This window comes from Coloeus monedula, assembly GCF_965178545.1.
Source record: "Coloeus monedula genome assembly, chromosome: Z".
Lineage (NCBI taxonomy): Eukaryota > Metazoa > Chordata > Aves > Passeriformes > Corvidae > Coloeus > Coloeus monedula.
In genome coordinates, this window is record NC_138822.1 from 34,803,203 (window position 1) to 34,816,461 (window position 13,259).

At 39.9% G+C, this 13,259-nt stretch overlaps 1 protein-coding gene across 1 annotated transcript in view; it reads left to right on the forward strand.

The window, feature by feature from the left end:
• Nucleotides 1-13,259, forward strand: part of RCL1 (RNA terminal phosphate cyclase like 1) — a gene marked incomplete at its 5' end in the record, with an annotated part of 31,438 nt that overhangs the window by 1,186 nt on the left and 16,993 nt on the right. Inside the window, 5 exons of the mRNA XM_082301160.1 lie at nucleotides 1,557-1,628; nucleotides 2,471-2,646; nucleotides 8,683-8,757; nucleotides 10,405-10,529; nucleotides 11,627-11,752. Of these exons, the coding sequence (XP_082157286.1) occupies nucleotides 1,557-1,628; nucleotides 2,471-2,646; nucleotides 8,683-8,757; nucleotides 10,405-10,529; nucleotides 11,627-11,752 (574 nt within the window). The remainder of the gene's footprint in view (nucleotides 1-1,556; nucleotides 1,629-2,470; nucleotides 2,647-8,682; nucleotides 8,758-10,404; nucleotides 10,530-11,626; nucleotides 11,753-13,259) is intronic.

Genomic DNA, 13,259 nt, shown 5'->3' on the forward strand with positions numbered 1-13,259 from the left:
GAGTAGATGCTTCTCTGCCTCCTGAGGAGCCTTCAGTTTGTAGCTAAAAAATCTACTCAGAAACTGCCAAAGCATTCTTGTGTGCTTGACTTAACATTTACCATGACCCAAAGTATTTATTATCACCGTGGAGCATTTGGTGGTGGTGAAGTTTGTAGATATTGGCATGTTTTTTAGAGAGTATTTGAACTGCCTTTTCAAATTGTGGCTTCAAGTGTAAACTGTGACTGTAACAGAAAAATAGTAACAACAAATCCTGGTTTATGTTGATGAACATGCAGTTCTTTTTTACTTTTCATTACTGGAGCATTTGTAAACTCTGCTGCTGGTGTTCTCGAAGAGTGAAACGTGCTCAGAAGGATACACTCTTGCACTGGAAGATGCTCCAGTGCTGTCATATAAACTTTATAAACATATAAGCTGTCATAGTTTAGAAATTGTCATAACAGAGAGCAGAACCAGTATTGGTTCTGAGGCATCAATCATGTTATGCAAATATTGACAATCTGTTAATTCTGCAGGTAGCTCTGTGATTTAAATATCTGTTACATCCTGCAGTCACATATAGAAAGAAAAATCTGATTACTGTGTAAGAAATAACTTGGGGTTATTGTTAAGGGAGTTTTGCAACCTATAAACAATTATGCAGATGCTGTTGGCTCTTAAAATTACCTGTGTTTTGAATTCTGCATATGTTCACCTATCTTCCTTGATATTGGGTCTGTACCATGTTGGGGTGCTGGAATACTAGCATATTCCTCCTGGGATGGCTTTTTTTTAGTGTTGTTGTTGTTTCCTTTTTGGTGTTGGTTGGTTGGTTGGTATTTTTTTAGTTTTGTTTTTGGTTAAATTTGCTTATCCTTTCCATTGCCTCTGAGTAAGAGTCCACACAATCAAGAGAAACTGAGGAATTACTTCCGCAGCAACTGCTACAGTATAGTGAACACAGGAAGCAAGAAAAGAGGCAGTGGGAAGACTTAGTTTCTCTAGCCCTAAGTATGTCCATAACTGTTTCGGAAATGGAAAATTTTAGACTCTGCAGACAATTTTGTGGAACAGCTACGCAGCAGCATCACTTCGCGTCTAAATGTCCCCTTCTTTTAAGCTAAGACTTTTACAGAGAATAATGTGAAGCTGTTATTAGCTTGTCATGCTTCAATATATGGGATCCTGTTTGCTATGATTTGTATGTTTTGCTTTGTGCAGAGCAAAATGTAAATTGTCAAAGATTTTATCCTGGGCAAGAGTGATCTCTCAAGCCGCTGTGGTCAGAAATGTCCACTTGTATTATGTGCTGTGTGCCAGAGAGAGGAGTGTGACTAGTCTAGCTGCCTCATCTGAGGGCATCTCAATTGATTTGAGATGCTTATGAGCGTGGAGGCTCACATTAACATCTCTGTTTTTACAGATGCCTTTTCACATGTGGTAGCATTATACCACAACTTGAAGTTTGAGAGTAGCCTTACTGTCGTGGAAGGCAGGAAAGGGCAAAAATACAAGTAAGGTGATGAACTTTTAAGAAACTTTGTAATTCTGTCTCTGCTCTTACTCCTTAGATTTTGAAGCAAGTTTTATTCGCCTGATTGACAAAGTGACCAATGGCTCACGGATTGAAATAAACCAAACAGGTAAGATCTGGTTTTTTCTGCTTTGTCTGTTCTGGTCTCCAGGATTTATCAGTTTCTGCAGTGGAACCGAAGTCTTGTCTTGACAGAGGTAGGTGTTCAGATATGATTGACTGAGAAGATCAGAAATAACAAAGTTGACAAGTTTTGCAATAACTGGTCAGATGCAAGAACATCAGTGCTCCACCATAATGTAGAGAGCTAAGGAAACTGTACTGCCCGAGAATTAAAATTAGTATTTTGTTAGGCATGCAGAATTTCATAGTGGGGAAAGGTTCCTCTGTACCAGAATCAATTTTTGTAGAAGAAAAAGAAGATTTACCCTCTACAGAGGCAAACTTCTTAGCCAGACTGCTTGCTTATTCATGCTTAGTAAAGGGTTTGATTAGAGTGAGAAGCATCCCACATAAAAACCTCTCCTGGTCTGAGGGGTTTTTTTGTTTTTTTTTTTTAAGCATCCTGATGATTTTCAGTTGGTCGGTAAAGCAAATGAATTACCATCAAATATGCCAAGACACTAATGACCTGATGAACTAATGAAGGTTTAGCTTCTGTGGAGGATAGCAATTGCTTGTATCAGCATCTTGGAGATTGCTAAGAAATCTCTTGGTTTTGGGGGAAGGGAAAGGAGGAAAGTGATGTGCAGGACAGAGAGACACTCATGTGTTGACCCATTTATTAGCTGCAGACATGTAGACAGTGTGCTGGAACTGCAACCATTTTCCATATAGTCTTCTGCCTCCGATTTGCCCACATACATTGTTGCAAAGTGTTTTTATGCTGTAGTAATGGCTGGTGTTGTTACAGTGCCCTCATTTGGTTTGCTTCCCTGGCCTCTTCCCCAGGTACTACCTTGTATTATCAGCCTGGTCTTCTGTATGGAGGCTCGCTGGAACACGACTGCAGCCCCAGTCGTGGTATTGGCTACTATTTGGAGAGTTTGCTCTGCTTGGCACCTTTCATGAAGCACCCATTGAAGATTGTCTTGAGGGGAGTAACAAATGATCAAGTAGATCCTTCGGTAAGTACTAAAGTTTAAGTATCAGAGGAGGATATTTTTTCCCCCTAAAATAACAAGATTAGGAAGAAGTGTCTAAAACATGTTGCATTTTTATCATCTGTCACACCCAGAAGTATCCATTGTTGCAGCATTAGCAAACTCTCCCAGTCAAAGAAGCACCTGCTAAACTGTATCACAGTAAACTTCAGTTTGTAATCGCCCTTATGGTTTTCAGTTCTGTACTGCTCCTGTCTTCTCCCCTGCAAACTCCTTTTAAATGCAGTGTGGGGCCCTGCCACACGTGTGGTTCTCCTCTTCTCTTAGGATTTCAATGGATTATTTCTCTTAACCCACATGTGTATTTACTGTATAAAGAAGAAAGTGTCTTTAAAATTTGAAAAAATGCAAAAAGGAAGGAATCTTTCTTTTCTGTTGGATGTGGACATAGTCATATCACTGCTGCTGTCAAGCCTTCTTTCTATTAGAAATAAAAGTCACATGGTGATCAAGAAATTACAGTAACAAAAGTATGTAATAACTTTCTGGTTCTTCAGAACATGCCAGAGGTGTGGTAGGTCAAATGGCTATGAAATGCTTGCCTTGATTTCTATTACTGATCTGCAGTCCTTTGTTTTGTACCAGTGTTGTTACAAAAACTAATTGTGGGAGACATTCAGAATGCTGAATATGATTAGTGGTTATGCTCTTTATTTATTTTTCTCCAAAAACTCCCAACATAAACTTGTTTTTAGAGAACAGCATTACTCTTTCCTTTTTGACTCGTGATTGGACGTTGTCTGTTTTCCTCTGAGTAGGTTAAGGACACACAGTCATCTGAAAACTTAACCAGTTTAAGTGAATACAAATACCTGTGAAGTATAACTACAATACTACACGAGCCCCTGAGTCCTGCTAGAATTTATGACTTTTCAGCTGTGCTTCCCTGGTCATTTAAAAAACTCACTCTCTCACCTGCGTCTCTGTAAGACATCCATATGAGTCAAAGGATAATCAAAGTGGGTTGTACACAGCACTAAAAGAAAAAAAAGAGGAAGCATTTTTTGCTACCCTTTCAGTCATTGTGATTAAAAGTACTTAATGTAACTGGTAAGTAGTAAGAATCAAAGAAGTCCTTTTTTGTTGACTATTTAATCACAATGGAGAAATTCTTGCATAACCTGGAGATGAAGAGTTGTCCAATTTCATATTGCTTTCAAGGAAGTTCGGACACTCATCTAAGCAACTGAGTCTTGATTCTGGAAATTATCCCCTTTTGGGCATCAGTCACATGGGCCTGAGGTTAAACTATCTTAGTTCAAATCGGTGCAAGAATTAAGGCCAGTTTGTGTTGGAAGGGTGCTCACGCTTGCGAAAGCTCAGACAAGTGGGTTGGCATACATCAGCTGACTCCAAGCTCCTGACACTAATGTAAAAAAAATACATGTAAAGAGTTACATCTTAAGTTCCTTGTGCTGTAGTAGCAACTACACAGTAGTTGTTAGTGACAACATAGTAACAACTTCAGTTACTGTGACTCATACTTCTTAACTTTTTAAGTGGTTATCACAGAACACCAGCTCCTAAAATAGGTTTAAACCTGGTTTGTGTCTATTTAACTTGCCTGAGTAAACATTAATCCTGGTGCACACCAATAAGGACTTTAAGGACTTTTACAAGTTGTTTTGTATAGAATGTGGCTCTGCTGGTTGTTGAGACTAAAAGCACAAATTTAAGTGCTACATTAATTGATTTGTATGCATAAGTAAATGGAAACTGGGTTTTAATTTGATTTGGGCTTTTATTTTTCAGTAGACAGAGGGTGTTTATAAACTGGGTGAACAATTGTTACCTATGCTTGCCCAAAAAGGGATGCTTAAATTTGTTTATCCATCTGTATGCTTTCTGCTTTCCAAGGAGAAGATGGAAAGGCAAACAAATGTGACTACATTGTGGGAGTTTAAAATGAGCTAGGTGTTTTCCCTGCTGCTTTTCATGTAAGAACATCTCTATTTCAACTTGGTGGGTTGTACTGGATTTGCATGGCCAGGTTTTGTTAGCTGGGAGGCTACAGAGGTGGCTTCTGTAAGAAGCTGACAGAAGCTTCCCCCTCATCCAACAGAGGCCAGGTTGGCTGGCTCCAAGACAGACCCACTGCTGGCCAAGGCTGAGCCCATCAGTGATGGTGGTAGCACTGCTGGGGTAACAGCTTTAAGGAGGAAGAGTGGGGGACTGGAACTGTGGAACCCGCCACTGGAGAGAAGAGTGAGAATATGTGAGAGAAACAGCCCTGCAGACAGCAGGGTCAGTGAAAAAAAGGAGGTGTTCCGTGTGCTGGAGCAGAGATTCTCCTGTAGCCCATAATGAAGACCATGGTGAGGCAGCTGTCCTCCTGCAATCCATAAATGTTGACAGTGGAACATATATCCACCTGCAGCCTGTGCAGAACCCCACGCTGGAGCAGGTGGATGCCTGAATGTGGCTGTGAACCCATTCACTGCACTGGAGCAGGGTCCCAGCAGGACCTGCAGGCCCGTGGAGAGGGGAGCCCATGCTGGAGCAGGTTTGCTGGCAGGACTTGTGAACCCGTGGGGAAGTGGAGCAGTTTATGAAGAGCTGTAGCCAGTGGGAGGCATCAATGAGGCAGGTATCAGGAATATGTGTGCAACCAGAGGAGTGTGACCTTTCTCTCAAGGTAGCAGTGGACAGTCGGCTGACCCACTGGGCTTTGTGAAGTCCACTCTCAGCACTGAGATCTTGGCTTTTACACAGCCTCAAAAGTATTTGTGGGATGTGATTGCTGTGTGGTTTGAGGTTGCTCTTTACCAGACACCTCCTTGTCAGGTGGATACAAGGGAGTATTGTGGATCTCCTGCTGTGAGGAGAGTAGAAGAGGTCCAGGTGAGAGGAAGAGTGTTTCTGAAGGACATCTTGTGGAAGGAAAGACTTAGCTGAGTTCAGTGAGGCACAGGTCAGGCTGGGTTCCTGGAGTATGAGTGTGTGTTTACTTTAGTGCTTGTTTACATACATTAATAGCCCACCAATAGGGTGCTACTGGCATAAGTCCAAAAGAATACTGTGGCCACTGAACATGCACTTGTTCCAAGCGGGACTGTGGTGACATTACTACTGATAATATTATACACATTAATGGGAGTGTTATTAGACAGAACAGATCGGCCTGAGAAGTTGTGGATGCCACAACCCTGGCAGTGTTTAAAACTAGGTTGGATGGGGACATGGTCTAGTGAAGGTGTCCCTGCCCTAGGCAGGGGCATGTGGGACTAGATGATCTTTAAGGTCCCTTCCAACCCCAAAACATTCCATGATTCTATGATAATATTGCGCAGTATTATTACTGTGTGAGTGACACATCCTAAATGGGTGAGAGAAATACTACTTTGCTCATGCTTGTCAGGAAGAGATAAGCCTTTGGAATACCAGCCTGAACTGTTCATTGGCATCCTACACTTGCATTATGTTCTCCTGTGCAGTCACTGATGAGATCTGACCCTGGGTAGCTTGTGGAACCAACCATGTGGGACTGGGTTGAGGCACTTAAAAGTTTCTCTGTGTAGTGATTATGTATGCAGGGGGTGTCTTTGTAAAGTGTGTTTTTGAAGGAAATGGAGGTGGCACGCAAATGATAGCTCCTATTTTCCTTTCTGTCTCTGTGTGTTGTTATTCTGACATTTAGATACAGCTGCAGTAACCTGTTTTAGAATAACTGTTCTTAATGTTTGTGTTTCCAAGTATTGAAGGTTTTTTACAGCTATGCCATGGGGCTTTGAGTTCAAATGACTGTCATGCTGACATGAGACTAGCGTATGAAGTTTTACCTTAGGAGCAGTAATCTTCAATCTTAATCAAAATTCAACAGTTGTCTGTAGAAAACAAGTTTTTCCTACTGAGTTTTCTTCTCCCTTCTTTTCTTTTTTCCTTGTGAAACTCTGTTGTTTCTCTTCCCCCTTGTCCCAATGTAGGCCCTTTTTCATGAAACATAACACTTATGTACAGTGGGGCTCAATGATCTGTGCAATGCTAATGGATATGCAGGCCAACTGATGCTTTTCCCTTTCTTAGGTAGCCATGTGCTGTAGTGCTATCTGGGTTTTTTGTTGGTTTTTTTTTAACATCTTTGCACTGGATAAGGGATTCTAAAAGTTACTTTTCTTCCTTTTTCCTAGCTGTTGTAGATTTCTTTAAAGGGAAGTGATTTGCATTTACACAGCTTTGTAAATAAGCAGTATCTATGGGACTTAGCATGTTGTCATTTGTGGTGAGGTATACCCTCAGTTTTACAATCCATCTGTTTTGCTGCAACTTGATGTTATGTTGTCTGTTCTGAAATGGAAAACTGCCCTCCAAGGGGAGCTGAAGGATGGGGTTTATGGCTGAGGATAGGCAAAAGGCTAGAAAAATGGGTTTACAACTCAGTTGAGCTGCTGTTTTCTGATTTTTGGTGAAATACTTCACATCCTGCCCAACTCCCCACTTGTCTGTGAGGCAGAACAGCCCTTTCCTGTTCTTCAAATACTTCTGGTTGCCTCCTCTATTTAGGCTGCAAAATTGGAACAGTCAGTCTTATTATTTGTCTGTCTGGTACCTATAAGTATTATGCCTGGAATTTGAGGACTGAAAACTGTGACAAGTCTTGAAGTTTTTTGAGTTCTTAACCTACACAGTAAAGCTTTTCTTTTTTACTGGTATGTTTTGTTTCATAAGCAGGAGGCAGATATGTTGTGTAATTTTAATTTGAACCAGATCGCTTGTTAAAACTTCTGCCAGTGGTATTCACATGCTTGTGCACATGAATGTTAGTAAAGGCTTTGCTCCAAAAGTCAAATTTGTATAGTTAATGAATACCACTGAAGGGCCAAATCAAGGTGGCCTGGCTGTAAAACACCATAAACGTTGTAAGTATTAAAAGTTAAGCATTAGCTTACAAGTTTGTTTTTTTAAAATGAAGGCATTCAAATACTGATACTACCATTAAAAACACCACCAACTGCCTCTCTGTAAGAAAGGCAGTATGTTGTCCAGCAGGATTTGAAGAACAAGAACTCATAGCTCCTCAGGTACCTCTAACAGAATGTTCACACATTTGTGCTACTATTATGTCAGTGGCTTGCACTCTCTTCTAAGCAGACAAAAGGTAGCTCAAGAATTGTGAATTCTGGCTGAAGGCATGGAAAAGAGGGTGCTTTTTATCTGCCTCCTCAAATGCTGTCTACATCATGACTGTTTCCTTCATCTGTGTTTAGTTTCTTTTTGGTCATGCTGTCCTGATCCTGTCAATCCACAGCTGTTTGTCTTGGGTAACTCCCTGTGCTGTTGCACAGCTAAATAATTTTTATCACTTTTGGCAAAGCTACTGAAGTTTCAGAAGAGGGAAGAAGAGGGCAGTCCCTGTAGTCTTAGGAATTAGGAAGAGCAATGGCAAGGATAATTCTATTCAGACCTAAAACTGGTGAGCACCTGGCTTAAAAGGGAGTACATTGATTATGTGTTGCCCACTTCAGACTCTTTTAAGTGCTTCGATAGAAGCTACCTATAAGCGTCTGTTTCTTAGAAACAGGTAAAAAGAAGTTGTTAACAGAAGATTGAACTTTCTGCCAAATCAAGGGCCTGCTCTTGCAGTGATATTTGAAAAAATGCAGTGGTTCTTGCATTAATTTATTTAGCTATAGGAATTTTGTAGTAATAACAGAAGAATATTATTTTCTCAATAATAGAAATATTTGGAGAAATGTTTCAATGTTCAGAGAAACAAGTAAGCTGTTTTACATAATGGCATTCAAAATCAGGCTGAGGAAGAAAGCCAGAATAGGAAATTCCATCTGTCAGTAATTTGTTCTAGGAAATTGTTTTAGTAACGATGTACTGTGGTAGTCTAACTAGATGAAGCTCTCTGTGCTGCATTCCTATGTCTTCCCATAAAATACCTTCTATGAAGAAGACTTGTCTTTATTAGTTACTTCATAATTTAGTAATTTTTAAAATTACTGACTAACCTAGCATCCAATAGAGAGTCTGTTTACTAAATTCTGTGTTCCATAGGTTGATGTCCTTAAGGCAACAGCTCTACCCCTTCTGAAGAAGTTTGGAATTGATGGTGAAAGTCTGGATATCAAGGTAAGACAGTTTGCTCCTTTCTTTTCAAGCAAGTGTTGAAATGATACTCCCGAAGTAGACAGGGCTATGTGCTTGCTGTGGATTTCTGTCTCTAACAACAGATAATTAGTTGTGGCTACGAGCCACACAGTGATAGAGAGGGTAAGGAGAAAGTAGTGACTTTTCTTAGTCTCCAAAGAAAACTAAGAAACTTTTTGCTTTTTGTTGCTTTTCAGTTCATTTATTATCTTTTTATTTCTACTTGTTCATTCTGCCCCATGCTTGGGGCTAGGGAGTAAATATAGAATTGTTAACCTTTTTCACCTGTAGGAGGGCTGGATCTGTATTTGGGTAGTTGAGGTTTGCTTTCAGTTTGGAAAATACAGCAAAGAAGCTTTTCTTAAAGACTACAGTCTTCAGAGGCCCAGTAAATCCGGATCTAAAACAATGTTCAGGTTTCTTTTAGATTGGAGAAATGTGTGAAAAGCCTGGCTGCACTACTGGGGCCTGCTGGTGCCTTGCTCTGCAAAACCTCACCCAGGGGTGCTTCCCCCCACCCTGCCCATAGCCCAAGTGCCCGTGTCATTGTCCTCACACTGTCAGCCTCTACTCCTGTGACCCTGCAGCAGGGCTGGCCTCCAGCTCCCCACAGCCCTGCCCTGTCTGGCTGAGGGCCTCCTTACCCAGACCCACTCACTGGCCCATGTCTCAGCTCCACCCTTGGCTTGGAATGGTGGGACTGGGTCAGGCTAGACCGACCTGTTAGTGGGAATGATTTCGTTCTAGTCCCTCACATACAGAATATTCTGAGTTGGAAGGGACCTGTAAGGATCATCAGGTCCAACTCTTAAGTGAATGGCCCATATGGGGATCAAAGCCATGACCTTGGCATTATCAACACCATGCTCTAACCAACTGAGCTCAAATCGAGTAGTTCTAGTCTCCTCAGCAGCAAGGTGCAGATTTGCTATAGAGACAAGTCTCAAGCCAAGGTTGTTTCAGTAGAGATGTTTTTGTTTGGTTTTGCACTGTTTCCTTTTGAGAAGCCATGCCTTACTATATGTGAGAGTGAAAAGGAAATCAATGCCTGCTTTTAGTTTTGGTGCGAAATCCATTTTTGCCTATAGGATGTAGTTTTCTTGCCTGTATTCACATAATGTCCCTACAATGTCCCTACTTAAAACATTTTGTATTGTGGATACAAAAATGCTGCTAGCAAGGATTTTCTTGCTATTTTCTAAGCCCGTTAGAGACTTTTCTTTCTCACAGAAGAGGTAACAGAGTTATGTAAACAACCAAACAACTGCAGCCTTGAAAAGTCTTGTTTATAGTATAGTAGAAAAATATTTTGACAATGGACTTTTGACAAAGGACTTTAGCCAATCACCCCCAAAGGGTGGCTGATCCTTTGTCCAATTAGACAATGAAGAAAAAAGTCTATAAAAGAGTTTGTAAAATTATTAAATAAATCAGTCTTGCTGCACAATTCCTGCCTGCTGGATCTTCACCCCTCCTCCTCCTTATGGCTGCAGGACATGGTAATACACCCTAGGGCAATTTTTTTTTTAATATTGTACTATGTGAAATAAAGGTGTAATTTTGGGGTGTGTAGATACATAATTTATACTACTTAATAACTTGCTTTTTTCCCTCTGTTATTTGTTCTAGATCAACCGAAGAGGAATGCCTCCCAAAGGGGGTGGAGAGATACTGTTTGCTTGCCCAGTGAGAAAAGTCTTGCAGCCTGTTCAGTTCACAGACCCTGGAAAAATCAAGCGCATCAGGGGAACTGCGTATCCTTTTTGTTTGTTAGTCAGTTTTTCTACTTTTAAATGAGTTTGCATATTAAAAAAATGTCCCCTAACTTGCAAGTCGCAGAAGTGCACCCATGTTGCTGAGCATGTATCTGGGTAACACAGGGTAACATTACACGGAGGTGTCATACAACTGGATTTCAGAACCATGTCTCAAAACTGCTGTGTTCAAAACATTGCTGTTCAAAAATATCTGTAAGCAAGTAAATAAATTTAAAACTGATTAGCAGTATTTAAAATCTTTTCAATAGCAAGAAAAAGTTAAAATACCATCACATAATGTAGCGGCACTAAAAGAAATTGTACCTTGTGTGTAAATTCAGTAGTAACAAATGTAGTTTAGTTGTGCATTGAATAGGTGACATCTTGGCAGTTAATAGTTTAGCAGAAACTGGATGGGAGTTTAAATCTTAGTTCAGTTTACACCTTGCAGCACACACTGAGCTTTTCGGTGTGTTTTGAAAGGAAGTTCTTTGTCTCTTTGCCTTTGGTAGTACCATTGCAGATGGAAGAGGAGAAGGTTTTACTTCCACGTGAAGATAAGGGCACAAAATACTGTTGTGAACTCCTCACTTTTTCAAACAACTGCAAATCTAGTCAGTTTTGGATGGTTTGTTTCTTTTTGGTTTTATTTTTCTCTTGCAGCCTTTGAATGGTATCTGTCATGAATCTGCTGTCATTTTAGGAAGAAGGTAGAAATCTCTTACACACAACTGTTTTAGGCAGTGGCCAACATGTAATTTAATTTGTGATTGGGAGTCCTAAACATGATCTGGCATTGATTACTCAAAAAGAAAGCAGGAATGAGGTCAATTTTTGTGCCAGAGGTGCAGATTTGCAGCCTGTTTCTTCTTTTACTTTATGGCACACCGTCACAACTGTGTATTTAAATGAGAAGACTGTAGAAAGCACTTATGTGCATATGGTTCTCTAAGTACAGGAACATGGACAAGAGCCCATGAATAGATGTATAAAACACATTTTCTGAAATAATGCACTGGGGTGTCTTCACTTTTGTCAGTCTTTGCTTTCAATTTCTCTGTGACCACAATGGATTTCTTAGCTCAGAAACGTAGATACTCTGTCCGAGTGTCACCACAGATGGCAAACAGAATGGTGGAATCTGCAAGGGGCATCCTGAATAAATTCCTCCCAGACATCTATATCTACACAGATCATATGAAGGGGGTCAGCTCTGGAAAGTGAGTATTCAGAATTTACAGGAAACAGACACGTAATTCTGCATTTGTTCATCTGCTAGGGTGTCCTGATCTAATTTTACTGAGTTTTAGATCACAATCTTCTATTTTGTTGACTTGAAATAAATATTTCTCACAAGGAAAAAAAAAAGGGTGATTCACTAGATACATTTGTTTTATTTATGTAACAGGGATAGAAGTGTGTTTTCTTAAACAAGGAATGCAATATATAATTACTGCCACTAAAGGCAAATTGAGCTCCCTTCATATTTAAATCTGTTGCTTTGAAGAGAGATTAAGATCAAAGGTATGTTGAGGAAACCAACACTCAAAGCTGACTGTACACCTTCTGATGGAAATGGTAATATTAAGGATGGGACCGAGGTGTATTAAGGAAGTGTTAAAGCAGTATGGGTTGTCCTCTGCTGAATGGCTGAAGGAGTGTCTTCTCACTAGTGAGGACTGAAAAATTAATTTACTGTAGTTCCACTGATTTTGTTTTCTGGCAGAAGACAGAAGTGGTGGATGCAGTTCAGACAATTTTGCTGGTATCTGTCATCTCTGTTGTCCTCTTGTCATTCTTCCTTGAGGTTAAAAGATTCTGGATAACTCATTTGTTTGCATTCTGTCTGTATGGTCAAATGCAGGCATGCATGTTTTCTTTCACTGTTTCTGATTTTTGAAATATTACCTTAAAATTTGTTAGATTCAAAAGTTTACAAACCTAGGAATTGTTAAATATTTTTTTAGTATTTTTTGTCTTTTCCAATCCTTCATCATATTTAATATCCCAGGTTTGTAACTAATGGCTCCAGACTGTTTAATAGGATCAGAATTGCAAAAAATTTTTCTGGAAGCTGTGTGGTTTTGGGGTCTCAATTTTTTGTTCATCTGTTTATAAAATTTAAAAAGTCAAATGAATTGGGACAGCAACATTATTTTTACTACATGTAGCTCATGAAGAGGGATAAACAACAGCTTGGGAAGAGGAACTGAATCCATTTCAACATGGCTGGATTTCTGATGCTACTGTGTTGTGACATTCATCTTAAGTATGAGTCCAGTATGACAGCAGTATCCCTGATATTAATTGGTCTAATCTTGCTAAATATTGAGGTTTAAGGAGAAAGAGCTGAAGACTTAAAGGAGGGTCGTTTTGGTTTTGAATGTCACAGAGAAGAAACACCAGATGCCTTTGAAATGTTTATCAAACACAAATAAATGTGAAAGATACCCTCCTTTATTAAAAAAAAAAATAGCATTTCTGAGATGGATGGCTTTTTATTTTCTTTTTAGTTTTTCCTGTTTGAAGAGTTTGGCCCAGGAAAAGCCAGCATAGAGGGCTTTGTGGCAAGTGGTACTGGGTTCGACTTCTAAATACTGCTGTTAATTTTCTTTTTCCAGAGTGAATCTATTCTATCAACCAGGACGTTTGTCATCCTATAGGAGGAGCTGTTTATGACTTGAAGTTCTTGGCTCATTACTTCAGTTTCATCCTTAAATCAAATGC